The following is a 20,352-nucleotide window of genomic DNA, read 5'->3' as shown; positions in this document are numbered from 1 at the left end:
TGTTTGTGTACGTTGTCTCTGTATTTCTTCTGGTGGACAGTCTGGCACATAAATTAGGTATTTCTTTACAACAAATGTGATTCCATGACAACTCTCATACAAAAGACATTTCCTTGGCCTCTGCTATTATTATAGTCATTGGAGCTATAGAAGATAATCCAGTATTTGCTGGCTTTGGAAACAAGGACAGAAGAGCTATAATCTTTTAAGTATTGTTTAATGTTCTGTTGAGAATATTTTGCATAAGGAAAGACGTTATTTACAAATCTCATTTGGTACCCAAATTTTTCTGAATTTTGTATGGGTATATTATTTGATGCACACAATACATATAAAGGCTTAATTTATTTATATTTATATATTTTTAAAATATTTTATTTATTCATGAGAGACATAGAGAGGCAGAGGGAGAAGCAGGCTCCATGCAGGGAGCTCGACGTGGGACTCGATCCCACGATTCCAGGATCACGCCCTAGGCCAAAGGCAGCCGCTCAACCACTGAACCACCCAGGCGTCCCAGAAAGGCTTAATTTAAAAAAAAAAAAAAAAAAAAAAAATTTTTTTAATTGGAGAACACAAGCAGGGAGAGAGGCAGTGAAAGTGAAAAACAGACTTCCTGCTGAGCTGGAAGCCTAGACCCTGGGATTATGACCTGAGCCAAAGGCAGATGCTTAACCAACTGAGCCATCCAGGCAGCCCAGGAAGGCTTACTAATAAAATGAGCCACTTACCACCTAATTTAAGAATCAGAAAGTTGGGCAGCCCAGGTGGCTCAGCGGTTTATAGTGCCATCTTCAGCCCAGGACTTGATCCTGGAGACCCAGGATCAAGTCCCACGTCAGGCTCCCCTGAATGGAGCCTGCTTCTCCCTCTGCCTGTGTCTCTGCCTCTCTCTCTCTCTCTCTCTCATGAATAATTAAAATCTTAAAAAAAAAGAAATCAGAAAGTTGCTAGAAACCATTCTGGATCCTTCTCCGTAGAGATAACTCCACCCCAAGGGAACTAATCTCTTGATTATTGTAATGATCATTCATTCCTTTTTTTTTTTTTTTTAAGATTTTATTTATTCATGAGACACACACACACACAGGCAGAGACACAGGCAGAGAGAGAAGCAGGCTGCATGCAGGAGCCCAATGTGGGACTCTATCCAATGTGGGACTCATCCAGGACAACAGGGTCACGCCCTGGGCCAGAGGGAGGCGCTCAACTGCTGAGCCACCCAGGTGTCCCCATTCCTTTCTTTTTTTTTTGCCACAACCACCTATATACATTGGCCTAAACAATATAGTGTTTATATCCCCTTATTTTTGAGCTTTATACAATAGTGTGATATTGCATATAGTCCTCTGCAACTTAATGCTTTTCTCTCAGTATTGTTTCTAAGAACCATGCTTGTTACATGTTTGTTCTGTTATTTTCACTGTTTGGAGTTACTGTAATATATCCATTTCCTGTTGTGCATATTTGCACTGTTCCCTGGTTTTATTTTTGTGATTATAAACAATATTACCTGTAATTTTTTTAGATTATTTATTTATTATTTATTTATTTATTTATTTACTTATTTATTTGAGAGTGAGAGCGAGAGCAGGAGCGGGATGAGAGGTAGAGGTAAAAGCAGACTTCCCACCCAGCAGGGAGCCTGATGCAGGGCTCAATCCCGGGACTTTGGGATCCTGACCTGAGCCACCCAGGTGCCTGTGCCTTGAATATTCTTGCTAAGTATGTCCCATCCTGTTTGAGAAGTCTCTAGGGTCTTTTTTTTTTTTTTAAGATTTTATTTATTTATTTTGAGAGAGAGAGTGTGTGTGTGTGTGTGTGTGTGTGTGTGTGTACATTCAGGCACCCATGTGAATGGGGAGAGCAGAGGAAGAGAGAGAGAATCCCAAGCACACTCCTTGCTGAGCAGAGAGCTGATGCAGGGCTTGATTCTGTGACCTTGAGATCATAATCTGAGCCAAAATCAGGAGTCCCTGGAGCACAGGAGGTGTGTAAATTCAAATTAGTTTCCCAGGTGGTCGTATCCATCTTCACTCCCCACAGTGATGTATCAGAACTCCTATTGTCCTACATGTCCAAGGCTTCTTAACTTATGACATTGTAGTGGTTTTATTTTTATTTTTTTAAATTTTTATTTATTTATGATAGTCACACAGAGAGAGAGAGGCAGAGACACAGGCAGAGGGAGAAGCAGGCTCCATGCACCGGGAGCCTGACGTGAGACTCGATCCCGGGTCTCCAGGATCGCGCCCTGGGCCAAAGGCAGGCGCAAACCGCTGCACCACCCAGGAATCCCTGTAGTGGTTTTAAATGGTTTCTCATTGTGATCCTAGTTTTTATTTCCAGACCACCATGAAATTGAGCATCTTTCATGTGTTTATTGGCCATTTGAGTTTTCTTTTCTGCAGAATCCTTGTTTTGCCTCAATTTCTATTGGATTATCTTTCTCTTGAGTTGTAGGGATTCTTTATATCCTAGATGTTGTTAATATATGTGGCTAACATCTTCACCCTGTTGTGTCTTGGCTTTTCTCTTTATGGTGTGTTTTGTTGAACAAACTTAATTTTAAGGAAGTCACATTTGGGACACCTGGGTGGCTCAGTGGTTGAGTGTCCGCCTTCGGCTCAGGGCATGATCCCAAGATACCGGCTCGAGTCCCACATCAAGTCCCGCATTGGGCTCCTTGCGGGAAGCCTGCTTCTCCCTCTGCCTGTGTCTCTCATGAATAAATAAATAAAATCTGCCTCTCTCTCTCTCAATGTGTCTCTCACTAATAAATAAATAAAATCATTTAAAAAAGGAAGTCACATTTATCTTTCCTTTTATGAAAGTTTCGCCTTTCACATTTATTTCTTTAATCAACATTCTGTTGGATACTTCAGGGGAACCCTCTGAGTTTTCTCTCTGTGTAGCTCACTCACTCCTGTCCAATAGTCTGTCCTGCAAACTCTAGCCACTTTGGTCTCTCCAAACTCAGCTTAGCTTAGAGTACTCTGGGCTCCAAATGGTTCTCTTCACTGTCATCTGGAAACTCTCAAGGCAATAAGCTGGGATAATTGTAAGACTCACCTCATTTGTTTCCCATTTTCAGAGATTCCTCCTTTGTTGCTTCATATCCAACGTCTTGAAAACTATTGTTTCATATATTCTCTCCAGTTTTTTGGGTCTTTTTTTCATTGCTTCAGCTGAGAGGCTAGGTCTGGTCTCTACTATTCCATCATGGCCAAAAGCAAAAGTCCTTCCACATCCTGTTTATTTGCTTCTAGGTATTTTATATTTTTTTGTTGCTACTGTTTAAAAATTAGGCTTTATAATTGTTGCTGGCATATATAAATGTAACTTGTTAGTTTTATGTCCGCCTATCTGGCTATACTCCTTTATTCTAATACTTTATCCGTAGATTCCTTTGGGTTTTCTGTGTAATCATATCATTTACAAATAATGACAATTTTGTTTCATCCTTTCTAATTCATCTGCTACAAAGTGTTGAGTAGAAGCAGTGATAGTGGGTATTCTTATTCCTGATTTTAAAGGGATTATTTCACCATTAAGAATGATGTTTACTGGGGATCCCTGGGTGGCTCAGCGGTTTGGCGCCTGCCTTTGGCCCAGGGCGCGATCCTGGAGTCCCGGGAACGAGTCCCGTATCGGGCTCCTGGGCTCCTGGCATGGAGCCTGCTTCTCCCTCCTCCTGTGTCTCTGCCTCTCTCCCTCTCTCTATGTCTATTGTAAGTAAATAAATAAATATATTAAAAAAAAAAGAATGATGTTTACTATAGGTTTTGGTAGATATCGTTTTCCAGGTTTAAAAATTTTTTTTTAAGATTTTATTTATTTATTCATAGAGACAGAGAGAGAGAGGCAGAGACACAGGCAGAGGGAGAAGCAGACATCATACAGAGAGCCTGATATGGGACTTGATCCAGGGTCTCCAGGATCACCACCCCCGGGCTGCAGGCGGCGCTAAACCCCTGCGCCACTGGGGCTGCCCTGAGGTTTAAAATTTTCTTTTCCTCGTGGTTTACTTAGTACTTTTATCATGAATGGGTATTACCTTTTTATCAAATGATTCTATCTATTGAGAACACAATTTTTTTGTCCTTTAATCTGTTAATGTGGTGTCACTTGACAGATTTTTCTAACGTGAAACAAATTTTGCATTCTTAGAATAAACCCGGTGCATTCATGTGTTTATTTTTTAGACATTGCCAGACTCGATTTACTAATATTTTTTTTTTGATTTACTAATATTTTGTCTCAGATTCTTGCTTCCATATTCTGTGTTCAAGATTAGTCTATAAATTTCCTTTCTTTTTCACTTTCCTTGTCTAGTTTTGGTATCAAACTTATTCTAGCCTGATATAATAAGTTGCAGGGATTGCCCTTTTTCTATTCCCTAGAAAAGTTTTCATAAGCTATGAAATGATCCTTGATGAAAGTTTGATGGCACTCGGTAATATCATTTGGAAAACACCTTGTGTTTTCTTTGAGGGCATACTTTAAAATATTTATTGCATTCCTTGAACACTTAGATCATTTAGCATTTCTGTTGTTTACACTCACACACACATACACTCAGTTCTATTAGAATGCTTGCTTTGAAAACACAAATGTGCTCCAACACAGTTACTATATTAAGGAGCAAATAGAGCACAACATGAGTTTCCTTGTTTATTGCACCAATGTTGTCCTTAAGAAACACTTGGTGAACACAGAAAACTGAACCCAGCTGAGCGGAGTCCCTTAGGAGACAGAAATGGACACACCTTCATGTGAGACACCTTGCAGGCAGCTGTCAGTTCTCCATGTGTGTTAGGAGCCACAGCCAGCTGTATCTGGAGCTACAATTTTCTGATTCTAAATAACTTCTAGCATGTGATAATAACCTACAAGCTGTAACGCTTTCCTCCCGTTGTTTGGTCCACACTTGATGTGCACGAGAACAGAGCGGTACAGTGAGTTGGGAAGAGAGAAAAGTAAGAAGACACCAAGTGTTTGGGTATGGTGACCCAATAGGTGCTGACATCATTGACCAGAACTGCAGGAGACGGAACAAGTGTGGGGAGGCGGTAAGTTCCACTTTAGACAGAGGCTATTTTAAAAACATTCAGAGGCATTCCAGAGGCTACTGGAAAAACATTCAGATGGGCTTCTGAAGTTCAGCAGAGCTCAGGGTTAGAAATAGGTATGGGGGTGCCTGGCCGGCTCAGTCTGTTGAGCATCCAACTCTCGATTTCAGCTCAGGTTATGATCTCATGGTCGTGGGATTGAGCCCCACATCCAGCTCCGCACTTGGCAGGGGGAGTCTAAGCCGCCTGCAGCCTGAGGTGTGATCCTGGAGACCCGGGATCGAGTCCCACATCGGGCTCCCTGCATAGAGCCTGCTTCTCCCTCTGTCGGTGTCTCTGCCTCTCTCTCTCTGTGTCTATGAATAAATAAATAAAATCTTAAAAAAAATTAAAAAACAAAAAGAAAAAAGAAAAAAATAGGTGTAAAGGTGATCATGAGATGAGATCACATGGCCCCAAGAAGCCTGAGATGACTACAGAGCATCAAAGGAAGAAGCAATGTAAAAGTTTTACAGAAAATGAATGGCCAGAGATGGTGGAGGAGAATGGGACAGGTGCATCACATAAGCCAAGGGAGGATAGAGTTCAGAAAATGTGTGTTCAGCATTTAAATGGCTACTAGTCATTTCCAGTTTCCTTGGTCAGATATTACCCCCACACACACTCATGCTCTGTCCCTGGGTGGTGGGGTCAGGAGAGCTGACCCCATGGTGGGGACAGAGCAGGGGGCTGAAAAGAAATGCAGGGGCAAGTCTCTACCTCCTGGTCACCTCTTTGGGCATCTGGGCTTCTCTAGGAGATCCTGGGGATCAGAACTCCCATGGGTCCCCCAACCCCTCTGCAGGCCCTAATCCACACAAGCCTCTGTGGCCTGCTGCCCTGGGCTACTCTAGAGTCTCAGCTTATTGCTTCCAAAGGAAAGAAGGATCCCACCTCCCACGTGGCCATCTCTGGTCTGAAGAAATGCAGAGTCAGGGATGTATGGCTGAGGGGACATAGCCAGGTATGGTGACATCAGGCACCCTGCCCCGTCACTCCTCAGGTGGTTGTTTCCCAGGAGGTAGGATTAGAGCGCTGGCTAGTCATATTTTACAGACTCAATAGAAGATAAACCCTTTAATATTTTTTTGAAAAAATAAACTTCAATGGGTCTTTCTTCCCCAAAGATACAGCCTTTAGAAAACGGTGGTCCTTGTGCTTTTATAAGATACAATTTCAGAAAAATATTTCCACAAAGATAACTTTTGTTCATAAAAATAATTGATCTAAAAAAAATAATAACTGATCTTTGGTGGCTTGGTATCAGTCTGTGTCTGATTCCAGAAACAGTGTTGCCAGCTTATATGAACAAACGTTTAGACTGAGAAACCCTTCTCGTTTCTTGGCTCCTCACCCTCTGCTGTCCCCATTTGCTCCCTCTGGGGTCTCTTGGTCTCTGTCCCTATCTGTGTCTCTCTTAATGTCATCCCCAGCATGTCCATTTGTCCTCTGCCCATTCATGTGGTGTCCATCGGCCTCTCTCTCAGATGTCCGCTGGAGTGTCTGTCAGGAGGAACGAAAGGTCTCTCTGTCAGGTGAGTAGATTGTCGGGGCTTCCTTTTCCCAGGAATGGTTGCTGTTGGGATGCTTTCCCCGTCAGGGTTACCTGGAGGTGGGTGGTCCAGGGCACAGGCCTATCTGACAGGGTCTGTGGTCAATAAGCAAGAAATGGCAGGTGAGGATCCTGGAGCCCAGGCCAGTCCCTTTCAGGGGATGTCACTGAAGACTCCATATCCCAGGGGAAATGACAGGTCACATGTATCCTTCCAAGTAGGTGGGCTAAGGGACTGAGAAGAAGAGGGACTTCAAGGCCAGAAGATGCTGGCTTCTGCTGTTCCAGCGCACACAAGGTCAGACCTCAAGCGAGGCTGTAGCTGGTCCTCCTGTCAAAGGGAAAGAAACCAGACAGATGAGGGTGGAGGGGGGACGCTGTCCAGCCACAGACCCTTATGGAAGTGGCAGTGGCAGCTCCCTGCCTCCCTAGCAACTCCTCCCCTTCCCAGCCCCCTGAATAAAGCTACAGCCCTTATCTTTCTCCAAGTCCATCAAGCAGTTCCCCATCTGCACATCATTCTGAGTTATGCTGTGTGATCTCAGAGTCTCAGCCATCTACACTGAGAGTGAGGGACCCATGACAATGTTACTTCCTGCTGATCCCATGTCGTCCTCTGTATATACATGTGCTTGTATTTGTGAATCTCAAAAAACGTGGCCACATGTTGTGAAAGCTGCGGGGCCAGACGTGGTAACGCAAGTGGCACCAGCTTGGCCTTGGCCTCTGTGCTGGGCTTGGCACACAGGAATGAATAAAAGACAGCCGCAGCCTTCAAGATCCCACAGTCCCCTTAAGAAAAGAAGAAATCCAGGAACATATGGCATCACTGAAGCTGCAGGAAGAGTCTGAAAGGCGGGAGTGTTGGACTGTGCGAATGCTCAGAGAGAACTGCTGACCCATTAGTCTCACACCGCTGCATGTCTGTGCTTCCCTGGGTGTGGGTACCCTGTGTGTGCCCACGTGCACGAGGTGCCCACCTTTGAAGGCTCAGCCGACGCGAGGGGTCCTGGCTGGGCACCTTTGGGGCCGGGCCAGCCATGAGGATGCACAGACCAGTGAGGATCATGCAGGTGGGTACGGCACCGATGAGGACCTTGAGGGTCACCACCACCTGTTCCGCCTGCTTGCAGGCTCCTGCCTCGTACCCTGCAAACCTGGAGAAACAGCATCCCGGGCATGCAGCTCAGAGGCCAGTGAGCCTGGCAGGGAGGGTCCCAAACACCCAACCCCCACACTACCCTGAAACTTGGATTCATTCCCGGGCAGATAGGCTTAACTGAGGGAGAGTTGAGGGAATGGGCTGGCCAGAGAGCTCAGGCAGGACAAAGAACATGGGGAGCTGGGGTTTCAGAAGGGACACAGTCCCCAAGAAAGGCCACGTCTCAGTCATGTGCACGGAGAAACCTGGGGCAGATGTTGCCCTATAGTCTCTAAAAGAGCACAGCTGGGTCCTTGAGCCACATGGGGCCCCTGGCCCACCAGGGTGGAGAACTCTGCCCTCTTCTTCCCACCCTGTTAGTCTTTTGTGCCTCGGGAGCGGCCTGACCCTGGGACTCACTCCAGGCTCAGCGTGGAGATACCCAGGGCACCTGCGCCGGAAAGCTTGGTGAAGAAGACATAGGAGGAGTAGAAGATGGTCTCCAGGCCTGGGCTGTGCTGGTGCTGCAGCTGGAAGTCATCCACCACATCTGGAAGCATGGACCTGGGGGAAAGGGCTGCAGAATTATCCCCTTTTCCCCCTTGACAGCTACCAGCCTCAGAGTTCTCTGGGGACAGACCGAGTCCGAGTCATCCTTGGGTTCCTGCCACCCAGGGCCAGGGCCGGCCCTCAGCCAGGCATTTCAGCGCCCCTCCCCCCCAACACAGCTGCTGGTGGTCTCCGTCCCCTGCAGCTGGGAGAGCCCCACCCCAGCACAGGCTGGGCACAGGGGCCTGGGCCAACATGAGGACGTGAAGCTCCCAGGCCCCCTTGCCCTCACCCAGCCTACCAGGGTAGCAGCAAGGACACAGCAATGCTCAGGCCAGATACAAAGGCCACCACATATGCCACTGGTGCTGTGGGTACAGCAGCCAACAGGATTGCAAAAGGCACCATCACCTGGGGAGACAGATACACTAGCTGATCCCTCCTCCTGCCTGATTTGCTCCTTCATTCCCACACTCACCGGTCTTTACTAATAACCCCCGAGCCTGGGCCTTTGCTGGGGACTGAAGACACAAGCAAATACATACCAGCCCTGCCGGCCCGCAGGGAGGGTCACCTCCCTGACCCTACCACCTTCCCTGCAGCCACCCCATGCCTTGCTTCCTGCCTCACTCACACAGATCCCGAAGGCCGACGTCTTTTTCCCAAATCGCTGTAGAACCCACTCCCACAGCGGGGTGCTCAGCACAGCCGAGACCTGTGAACGGACAGAGTGATCCCAGCCCAGGCCATGCTGCCAAGGCCTTTACCCACCCAGGTTCTAGAAGCCCTGGCTTATTTAGGCAAGATGCTCGACCTGGACTTTGCCCCCTGGTTGGAACCAGTGGCTGTAAACTTTATGACCCTGGCCTCAATCCCACCTTCTGCTGGAGTGCAGGTGACTACAATCACAGAAGAGTCTAGAATGTTGACTGGAATTCTGGCTACACGTCTTGTCAAGAACCACACAGGTCTTGGGGACGCCTGGGTGGCTCAGTGGTTGGGCACCTGCCTTCAGCCCAGGGCGTGATCCTGGGGTCCCGGGATAGAGTCCCATGTCAGTCTCCCTGCGTGGAGCCTGCTTCTCCCTCTGCCTGTGTCTCTGCCTCTCTCTCTCTGTCTCTCGTGAATAAATAAATAAAATCTTAAAAAAAACAGAACCACACAGGTCTCCAACTCAGGTCCCTGAGTGACTTTGTCCCTGCCACCCCAGGACCACTCACCAGGATGGTTAGCACCACGCCCTGGACGTGATCATGCAGCCTAGAGGCATGTGTACAGAACAAGACCAGGTAGCTCTGCTCCACCTGAGGAGGCCAAGATGAGGTGGGTGTGGATAGGGGATGACAGGAACTCAGGAGTCAAGAGCAAGGCCTAGGTCTCAAGTCTGGCCTCTTTGGGACCTCAAACGCCAGTTGCTGCTATCATCAGGCCACGGCCCCCCAACAAAGGACACTTAGCCCAGAAACAGCTGTAAATACCACTCCCAGCCTGTCCTCCCCTTGCCTAGAAGTGGGCCCTACTACCCAGATTCTCTCAGCTTCCTAGGGTCTAGGCCCTGACCCTCCCCAGTCCCACAAGTTCGGTCTAGGCCTCACTCCTCCCTGCAATAGACTCTCTGGAACCCATGCCAGCCACCACTTCCCCCGAGGTAAGCCTAACTCTGCTTGGTGACAGGCTCGATCTGTATCTATACGGGGTCGAGGTGGCCAGAGGTACCTGAATGGCTGCTGAGATGAACAGGAAGGAGATCACCAGCTTCAGGTAGGGCGGGTGCCGGACAGTGAGGCCCAGACCAGCCAGGAAGCTCAGGCCTTGGCCCGAGGCTGGGGCAGAGGAGTCTGAGACATGGGAAGGTGACACTCCGGCTCGGCAGAGTTCAAAACCAAACCCAAGCCCAAGAGGAATCCTGTCCCAGCTCCTGCTTCCCATGCTCTGACTGCACCCCCTTACCTGGTCGCTCCTTCACCCCGAGGCAGAGCAAACCACTGCACACAGGGTACATCATAGCAACCACGGCGGCTGCAATGGAGTAGAGACGAGTCTGTGGGACAGGACAGATCTGGGCTAGATGTGATGTCTCCATCCATGGAAGTGGGGACACCCAGGGCAGGAGCACTTCCCAATGGGGCAGAGGAACCCCCAGCCCAAGCCCAAGGATGCTGGGTGGGTGCCTCTCCTCCCAATCCCCAGAGCAGGAGACAGAGATCTCAGAGCCCAGCATGGTCCATCTGCTGCCCTGTGCCTCCTGCATGAATAGGAGGGCATCCATGCCAACAGGGGTCTGAGCCCTTCCTCTCTCTCATTTTTTTTTTTTAAGACTTTGTTTATTTATCCATGAGAGACACAGAGAGGCAGAGACACAGGCAGAGGCAGAAGCAAGCTCCATGCAGGAAGCCCGATGCGGGACTCAATCCTGGACCCTGGGATCACGTCCTGAGCCGTAGGCAGACGCTCAACCCCTGAGCCACCCAGGCGTCCCCTTCTCTCTCATTTATTTAGGCAAACTTTCATTGGCGGGATTCCACATGCTAGATCCTGAGGTTACAGTGATGAATAAGTGACTCCTGTCTCTCCCCAGTAAGGGGCTTGGAGTGTGGAAGACAGACTCCTGAGCAGACAGTCACAGCACAGTGTGAGGCACGACGACCCAGAGAAATGGCAAAAACAGAAATGGTGCCACCTGTCATCCAGGGAAAGATATGTGAATAATAAAGTCCATGTAAAGACATGCATGGGAATGACAGTCACCTGCTCAGGCTGAGGTTGCCTCTGGGGAGGGGAAGAAAGAAGGAGGTGCACAGGGCCTCACGTGGGTGGGCTCAGCGCACTTGCACAGGACCCCGCGTCCAGGAGGGAGCTGTGGTAGGCGCTAACACTCTGCTCTGTCTTGAAACGCTTGATCATTTTATCTATGAACCTGTGTTTTGTGAGTGAGGTCGACGGGACCACACAGCCGGAGCTGCCTGGAGCTTTGTGCCTTGGCTCACAGGAGGCTCCACCTTCTGCAGGTTGAGTTCTCAGCCACCTGCTTCCCATTCCTTTACACTCTAGGCCAGGTCACCCCAAAGCCACCATCACCCCCGACCCAGAGAGTGACCCAGTAGCCCTGGGGGGGGGGGGCTGTGGAGGCATGAGTGGAGGCCAAGGAGGACATGTGGGCAGAGGCCACAGCCTTTTGGCCTTAGGCAGGCAGCCCTGATGGGTCTGAGAGCAACTGGGCAGGGGCCCTCGTGCATCTCCCTTGGTTAGGGCAGTGGGCAGGACAGACTGACACCCCTGCTCTCTCTAGAGCCCTGTCTTTTCATTTTGCATTGTCCATAAGCAAGTTTTGGAGCTGGCCCTGCAGATGGGTCCGGGGATGGATACGCAGGACCTGATTGTACTGTTTTCTGAAGTGGGTGCTGGGCCACGAGGCGGTCTTATTCTCACGCCATTGATTCTCAAACACTGGTGGGAGTCAGAATCCCCTGGACGGCTTGTCCAGATACAGACTGCTGGCCCCCTCCTCAAATCTGTAAATCAGTAGTTCCGGGCGGAGCCCAAAAGTCTGCCTTTCTAACAAGTTGCCAGGTGATGCTGATGCTGGGGCCCAGGGACCACACCTTGACGCCCACAGCTGTGTAATTTTTCTGTAAATCTGAAATACTTATTAAATGAGCAAAGAAGAGCGATGCGGAGAACAGTGAGGAGGGGCCCCGACCGAAGCTGAGGAGCAGCAGCCCCGGCGGTTGGGGCAGGTGAGGGCCACCGCGTTAGGACTCCCCCGCATGTCCCCCTGGGCGTGCGAGGGGCGGGGGTGGGGGGTGGGGGCTGGAGTATGTGCGCGGGGCCGAGGCAGGGCTGGGGTGAGCAGGGAGGTGGTGGTGCCACGGGCCAGGGTGGGCCAGTGCGGATGCAAGGTCGGCCCAGGGGACCCGGGCGAACAGGTGGACAGGTGGCGGGGGCGGGGGTAATGGCCGGAGAGGGAGGGGTGAATGGGGAGTAATGATACCATTTGGTGACGGGAAAAGCAGGGGAACTGGGGGGATAAAATAGAGGCGCGGCCCTTAGTTGCCTAAGAGAGATCCGGATGCGGGGAGAGGAGGGGCTGCTTCCAGGTTTCCCTTCTCCTGCGCCCGGGGTGAGGCTGGGGCGGGGCCGCGCATCCCGGGAGGGGCGCCGCGGGGAGGGGGGCGGGGGAGGGGGAGGGGGAGGAGGGGGCGCCGCGGGGAGGGGGGCGGGGGAGGGGGATCCCGCTTCCCGGGGAGAGGGCGCGGGGCGGGGCGGGGCTGGCGGGGACACTCACCGCGTCCGCGGAGTCTCGGACTCGGGTCTGCGGCCCGGGGGGCGCCGCGTCCTCGCACGGGTGCGGCCGGTGGGCGCCGGACACCAGCAGGCCGTGGACGGCCGCCCCCAGCAGCGTCCCCGCCATCTCCATGGTCATCCCTGGGACCGAGCGGCCGGGTGACGCGCGCCGGGTGGCCCGGGGGTGGGGGCCGCGGCCTCCCGCCCGCCCCCAGCCCGCTCTCGCACTCACGGTACGCGGTGGCCGAGTCCCGCTCCCTCGGGCAGGGGGTCAGCCGCATGGTGAGCGCCGCGTACGGCACCTGCAGGGACTGCGCGGGGCGGCTCAGCTGCGCCCGCCCGGGCCCCGCCCCCGCCCCGCAGCCCCGCCCCCGCCCCCCGCCCCGCCCCCCCCCCGCGCCCCCTCACCGTGGCCAGGGCCTGGAACACGCAGTAGAAGGCCGTGTACCAGAGGCCCCGCAGGCTGCTGAAGGGGGGCAGGAACCACAGGAGGAAGTAGGCCACGGCGATGAAGGGCGTGCAGCCCAGCACCCTGTGGAAGCACAGCTGAGGCCGAGCCGGAGGGCGGGGGCACCCGCAAGCCCCATCCCCTCCGCGGGCCGTCCAAGGCCTCCAGCCCATCCTGGATCGGGCCCGGAGCCTTGGAGTCTTTTTCCAGCCCTGTGGCACCTGGTGACCTGGTGACGGATGGAGAGTCCCCAACGAGGTCTCTGAACTCCCGCAAGGCTCACCTGACCGAGTCCCTCTGCGTCGCCTAGTACCACCTTATCCTCTAACCATCCACGGGGCTTTTCGCTAAGAAGCAGGGCTGTGACAAACACGGGGTGGCCTCAGGCCAGGGCTGGAAGGCAGGACCCTAAGGACTACAGGGCTGCTCACCAGGGCATGAGTCGTCCAGACCCTGTCCTACTGCTTCGGTTGATGAAGAACCCAGCCACGGGGTCGGCGGCTGCCCCAGACACCTTCCCTCCAAACAGGACAAGTGACACCTGGGCAGCAGGGATCTGAAAGGCACAGGTGGGGGATAGCTGAGGCCGGGCAGAGGCAGAGAGGGTGTCTGGGCCTGCCCACCCACCAGGAGAAAGCACTGGGGACCCGGCAGGGGGAGAACCACAATGTAAAGGGTCTGTTGGGTCTTCTTCCCGGGAGACAAATCCAGAAGGCTCTGAGGCAGGCCTGCGCTAGTGAGAGGGGCTGACGGCCACACTGGCACATTCCCATTACCCCTCATGCCCAGTCACTTTTGGAGAAGGTTTGGGGACCCTCATCTGTGTAAGAAGGGTGACAGAGGTAGATTTTTTGTTTCACAAGGACAATGTTTTATTAATTTTTCTGATTACATAAATGACACACCCATTATAAAAACATTCAAACAGTACAGAAAAATACTGAGCAAAGCTCACCTGAAATCCCCCCCGCCCCCATCCTGAGACAACTGCCAAAGCATTTTGGTGATCACCCTTTCAGGCATTTATTTATGTGCATTAGTAATTTATCATTCTACATAAAGGAGATCATATCAGTGTCATTCAAAAAAATCATGGGTACTGTATTAGCAATCTTTCTTCTGCTTACTCTCTGTCCTCCGCCGTTGCCTTCCATTGCCAACATCAACAGCCTGTGTTTATCCTTCTGTAACTTACTTTCTCCATGCTTGTTTTTTAATCATGTATAGTCGCATATTTACACCTGCCCATGTACCTGCATCTCTGGGGCATGTCTTTTGTTTCAGTAAATTGGGGTCAATTTGTATACTCTTCTCTAAAAGCAACTTTTTTCACTTGACAACCCATCACAGAAATCCCTCCAAGTCAACTGGTAGTTGTCTAGCTCATTCTTTTGAGTGACTATGTAATAAATAGCCCATTATGTGGATATTACACAACTTATTATCCAACTACTTTTCTATTGTTGGGCCTTCATGTTGTTTTCCCATTTCCCACCACAAACAACCTGCAATAAACATCCTTAAGGGGTTTGACCTCAAAGGCTTTTGGCCTCTCGCCAGTTTTGGGACAGATGTGCCATCTACTGGGTGGAGTAAAGGAAGTTGCTGGAAGAACCAGGTACCAAGGAAGATGGGAGTAGGGGGTGCTGGGCTGCTTCCCACACTCACCTGTGCCACATCAAGCAGGAAGAGTTGAAGGTAAAAGGCCGTGGCGCTGGAGGCCACCTGGTTGGGCATCCCACCGATGCCATAGCACACCTTGGTACAGAATGAGAGCTGGCCAGCTCTGCTGTCCTGGGGGGGAGACACAGGAGCTAAGCCCCCCACCTGCACAGACACACAACAGTTCCCTGCACCCTCCTGAGCCTCTACAAGCATCCTGAGGTCCCTACGTCTGGAGGGCCTTTCCAGCAACTTCTTGATCCTAATTTGCCATAAATCATCTTAAAAGGAAGTGAGACAAAGAGGAAGAAAAAAAAATCCTAAACCATGAACTCTCAAAGGTCCCACAGGGCCAGTTCTCCCTATTTTCCCTTGGTGCTTCCTCCTGCAGGCTATTTTATTTTCTAAGTCAGCAAGCCAGAGCTAACTGGGTGGTGGGGGGGTGCGGTCAGGAGGCTCCAACTTTGCCACCAATTCCCTCTGTGACCTCGAATAAATCACTGTGTCTCTCTAAGCCTCCCATGTCAAACGGAATGCTCCTGCCACCCTCAACAGTTGTTTGGATGAGCAAATGAAGCTAAGCGTTGTTTGCCCCAAGAGCTGATTGTTAAATGTTCAGGACTTCTGCCTGTCGTGCAACACCGGCAGCCCTGAAATCAGCTGTGGGGAATTTATACCACAGGAATCAGCAAACACTACAAACCAGTTGCTTTATTTTGCATGATCAAACTTATGTTTGCTCTTGGGGCAAACAACGCTCAGCCCACCACTGAAATAAAGTAATGCTTACAACTCCAAATGTGTGTGCGTGTGCGCGCGTGCACGCGTGTGTGTGGAGATACACATAGATCTCCCAAGCCCTAAGCTAACCCGTGAACTCCAGACTGGAATATTCGACTGCCTACTCACAGACCCACATGGTTGCCTACCAGGCATTTCAGCTTAGCATGGTCAAAACACAGCTCCTGACTTCCATCCATTGTCTAAATCAGCTCCCTAACCCTATTGTCCCCATTGCATTAAACGGCCCCAAAGTCCAATGCCTGTCCACTCAGCTCAGGCCACAGACCTAGGTGTCCTTGGTTTCTCTTTCCCAATTGCCCCACCAAATCTATCAGTGGCCTCCTAAGTGGCTTCCCTGCTTCTGCTCTCTGTTCTCATCGGGGGCCAGAGCCCGGCCCGGCCGGCTGGGCTGTCCACTCTCTATCGAGCAGCCAAAGTGATCTTCTCATAACATAAGTTTGATCATGTCTTATCTCTGCTTAAAACTCTCAAACAAAACAAAACAAAACAAAACAAAACAAAACAAAACAAAACAAAACAAAACAAACAAAAAAAACCTCTCCAACAGCAGGATCCCTGGGTGGCTCAGCGGTTTAGCGCCGCCTTCAGCCCAGGGCCTGATCCTGGAGACCCTGGGATCGAGTCCCACGTCGAGCTCCCTGCATGGAGCCTCCTTCTCCCTCTGCCTGTGTCTCTCCTGAATAAATAAATAAAATCTAAAATAAAAAATAAAACCTAAAAACTCTCCAACAGCTTGCCATTGCAGTTTTGAATAAATTCCAAGTCCAAGCCCCTCCCATATGGCCTACAGGAGCCCACCCAATCAGCCCCCACCCTGTTTCCCAGGGACAGAGTCAGATAGCTCTCTTCAATCTTGGTAAGCTTCCTTGCTATTATTCCTCAAAATGACCATGCCCCTTGCTGCCTGTTCCTCCAGTCTAGAAGGCTCTTTCTCTGAGTCTTTGCCGAGCTGACTCCTTGCCATTTTAGTCTACACCTGAATGTCATCTCACAGAGGCCTTCCCTGACTACCCAAGTGTCTCTCTCAAGTACAAGTACCTGATGTGTTCTCATTTATTTCTTGCCTCTCCCCACAAGAACATAAACTGAGAGTTTAATATGCACTATAACTTTTATTCACCACTATGTCCCCAGTACCTACAACCATGTCTGGCTGTCTGGCCTATAGTAGATGCTCAGTATATATTCGTTGAAGAAATAAATGCCATGAAGACACTGGGTAAAAGGCTATTCAAAAGATGCTGGGAACCTTTCCTTTTGATCCTTTGCTTGGGGATGGGCGGTGGGGGAGAGGGGATGTGAGGAGGACTAGGACTTCACTCATTTTAGTGTATCTTGCAGGACACCCCTTCTGAAGGGAAGTGCTTGCCAGATAAGGATTTATCACCTCCTCTGCACACTCTTCCTACCCGCAGAAGAAAACCACACACGAGGCAGGATGTCACCTCGTTTTCTGGCATTTGTGTGAACATTATTCTAATTTCCAGAAACTGTTATAAGGGGCAGAAGAGAACATGATAGCCCCACCCCCACCCGACGGGCCTCCTTTCCCCCGAACCGCTCCAGCAAGCTTCTGGCCCGCAGAAGTCACTTGAGGGCTGGAGAAATCCCAGCTGAAACTAATCTTGGAGCCTTGCGGGTGACAGTTTCACCTACTTAAGTCATAGCCTTTCACAGTTAACAGAGCACAAGCGTTAGCGTTGGACCAACTTGGATTCAAATTCCGTCTGCCGCTTCTGGGCAGGTGACACAGGGCGGGCCCTTCAACGGGACTGAGCTGCATTTCCTCACGGAAAAGGGGGTAAAAACTACACGGCGGGGGTCGGTATGAGAATTAAGTGCTGCTACTTCTTTGGCAATGGCAGTTCCTCTCTTGCCGTCAACCCCCCCCACCCACACACACACGCGCGCGCGCACCCCGAATTTCTAAATTTCCCTGGAAAAGGACAGTGTCCGGGAGCCACGACCCTTTGCTCTGAGGAGTGATGGGAAGCGCTGGGGTTGGCAGAGGGGCCCGGGGCGGCTCCGAGGGGCCGAGCCCCCGTGCGCCCCCCGCCCCCCGCAGGGGCCAGGGCCCGAGGGCAGCCCCGCTTCGCGCCCGCCCTCCCCTCCCCACGCAGGAAGGCGCGTCTGGGGCCGGCCTGAGCCTCCCCCGCGAGGCGGGGGCCTGGGAGGGGCGGCAGCTCCCCCTGCCCCCACGCCCCGGCGCAGGGAGCCCGGGGAGCCCGGGGTGGCATCGGGGGCCAGAGCCCGGCCCGGCCGGCTGGGCGGATCGACGCAGCCGGGTCTCCGCTGGTGCGGGCTCCGCTTCCTCCCCTCGCCACCACCGTCCGGCCCCGCCGCCCCCCGCGCCCCGCCCGCGCTCACCGAGCTGCGCTCCGACGGGCGCGCCTCCTCGACGGCCGGGGCCCCGGGCGCCCCAGCGGACACGGCCATGGCGCACGGCAGCTCCGCCCGCCCCCGGCCCCGGCCCCGGCCCCGCGCGTTATCTCAGCCCGGCGGACGCCCGGCTCCGCGGGGAGGGCGGCCCCGGGCCGGGGCGGGGGGGGGGTGCGGGGTGCGGGGGCCGAGGGGCGGGCCGCGGCCTCGCGGGGGCGGGAGGGGGCGCCCGCGGGGCAGGTGCCTGGGGCGAGCGCCGCACACCCTGCTGGGTTCCCGCGGGTGCGAGTCGCCAGATCCATTAATTGGAAAGACGAAGCAATAGACTTGGCTTTTTTAGACTAGGATTATGGCTCAATAGGTTTACAACCTAAATGTGATACAAGAAGCCTGAAACCGCCTCACGCAGACGAGACAGGTGTGGCCACGCAACCAGGTGGGGCGGCGAAGGGGGCGGGGCAGGGTTGATCCGCCTTCTCCGCTAAGTCCTCCAAAGCGAAGGGGTCACTTCGCACACAAAAAGCAACCGGAAAAAAAGAAAAAACAAAACAAAACAAAACAAAACAAAAAGCAACCGGAAATGCACCGCAGACCCAAGTGTGGATGCTAAAACTAACTAAATAAAACTATAAGACACCTCGAAGAAAACAGGAGCAAATCTTCATAACCTTGGGATAGACAACGCTTCTTGGGACACCCACAGGTTGGACTACCTAAATCAAAAGCTTTGTGCTGCAAACCATCCAAGTGAAAAGATAACCCACCGGATGGGAGAAATATCTGGGAATCATAAAGACTGATACTGGAATATATAAAGAACTCTTAGAACTCAACGATAAAAGGCAATCCAATCTGAAAATGGGCAAAGATTTCCAGGTATTTCTCCAAAGATAGACAAACAATAAGCACAAGAAAAGATGCTTATGCTGGGACGCCTGAGTGGCTCAGCGGTTGGGCGCCTGCCTTCAGCTCAGGTCATGATCCTGGGATCCAGGATCGACCCACATCGGGCTCCCTGTGAGGAGCCTGTTTATCCCTCTGCCTGTGTCTCTGCCTCTCTCTCTCTGTGTCTCTCATGAATAAATGAATAAATCTTAAAAAAAAAAGATGCTTATGTCACTAAGGAAATGCAAATTTACAAGACACTACGCCCCTGGACTGCTAGATTAAAAAGACAAACAGTAACAACCATTGGGGAGGGTGTGGAGAAATCACACATTGCCGGTGGGCATGTAAATGGCTGGAGGCGCTATGGAAAACTCTGGCACTTCAAAAAGTTAAACATGCAATTACTGTATGACCCAGCAATTCTTCCTAAGTATATACCCTAGAAAAAAACATGTTTACACAAACACTTGAACACAAATATTCATAGCAACATCACTTGCAACCCAAAGGGAAACCCCAATGTCCATCAACTGATAAATAAAATGTGGCAGGTATATCCATACAATGAAAAGGTGTAAATACCGTATATTATATGATTCCATCTATAGGCAACGTCCAGAATAGGTAAATCTGCAGACAAAAATGTAGGTTTGCAGTTACCTAGGAATTTGGGTAGAGAATGACTGAGTAGGGGATTTAAGACAGGATAAAAATATTCTAAAATTAGATTGTGGTTGCACAATCTTATGCCTATACTAAAAGCCACTAAAGCCACCCACTTTAATTGGGTGAATTTTAAGATGTGTGAATTGCATCCCAATAAGGCCATTCGTTTGTTTTTAAAAGAAAGGTGCGTGCTTGTGTGTGCTTCTTTCCCATTGGATGGAGTGTAGATGTGACTGGAGCTAGAGCAGCCCTCTTGAGCCTGGGGGTTAACTTTTAGTGTTAGCTGATTAACACACAAGTCTGAGGTTTCCTGAAGTCAGTCTACCACTCCTGAATTGCTTCCCTCTGGACTTCTGCATGGAGATAAATAAAATTTTGTTTTGTAGGCCACTATTAGATTTTCTATCATAGCTAAATTTAATCCTAAAGTATATACTACCCAGTTTAAAGCAAATCATTCATTTTCTATGCCTCAATTCTTTTAAAAGAGGTATAATTGACATGTAACAGTATACTGGTTTCAAGGGTACAAAGTAATGATTCAATATTTGTATATACTACAAAACATGCCTCAATTCTTTAACCTACAAAATGAGGACCCTTTGTTTCCTTGATTGCAGCCTTATCAACAAAGGTTAATTAGATAATGCGTGTGCTGAACATTTAATTCCTTGGAAATTTAAATAAACTCAAGCAGGAGTTTCTTTGGATAATCTACTTTTACCTACTTCATTTAATATGCATTTTTTTAGGTCTGGAAGCACTTCCTTCCCATTATTTGTACTCGCTGCATGTACTACCACAATTTTAATTTTGAAAGAAAAGTAAAAAAAGAAACGCTGTGGGCAGCCGGGCAGCTCAGCGGTTT

General features: G+C 50.8%; 1 protein-coding gene across 5 annotated transcripts; it reads right to left on the bottom strand.

Annotated features, from left to right (window-relative positions):
• Nucleotides 1-6,173: 6,173 nt before the first annotated feature.
• Nucleotides 6,174-18,015, bottom strand: LOC119877151 (major facilitator superfamily domain containing 2B). Of its 5 annotated transcripts, none has more exons than XR_005372212.1 (14): nucleotides 14,754-16,120; nucleotides 13,517-13,641; nucleotides 13,046-13,169; nucleotides 12,870-12,948; nucleotides 12,639-12,778; nucleotides 10,304-10,394; nucleotides 10,070-10,191; nucleotides 9,574-9,657; nucleotides 8,988-9,068; nucleotides 8,655-8,764; nucleotides 8,225-8,368; nucleotides 7,644-7,820; nucleotides 6,718-6,994; nucleotides 6,174-6,614 (listed from the first exon to the last, which is right to left on the bottom strand). XR_005372212.1 is itself a non-coding variant. In XM_038560895.1 (14 exons), the coding sequence occupies exons 1-14, from the start codon at nucleotides 17,985-17,987 to the stop codon at nucleotides 6,970-6,972; spliced, it is 1,497 nt and encodes a 498-aa protein (XP_038416823.1). In that variant the 5' UTR covers nucleotides 17,988-18,015; the 3' UTR covers nucleotides 6,174-6,969. The 5 variants fall into 5 exon arrangements, 4 of the variants coding, with proteins under 4 accessions (XP_038416823.1, XP_038416821.1, XP_038416822.1 ...); XM_038560895.1 differs by adding an exon at nucleotides 17,919-18,015 and having other exon boundaries at nucleotides 6,174-6,994; nucleotides 14,754-14,879; XM_038560893.1 differs by having other exon boundaries at nucleotides 6,174-6,994.
• Nucleotides 18,016-20,352: the final 2,337 nt, after the last annotated feature.

Source organism: Canis lupus, chromosome 17, assembly GCF_011100685.1.
Source record: "Canis lupus familiaris isolate Mischka breed German Shepherd chromosome 17, alternate assembly UU_Cfam_GSD_1.0, whole genome shotgun sequence".
NCBI lineage: Eukaryota > Metazoa > Chordata > Mammalia > Carnivora > Canidae > Canis > Canis lupus.
Note: the sequence above shows the minus strand (reverse complement) of the source record. Positions and strands in the feature narration are given on the sequence as shown.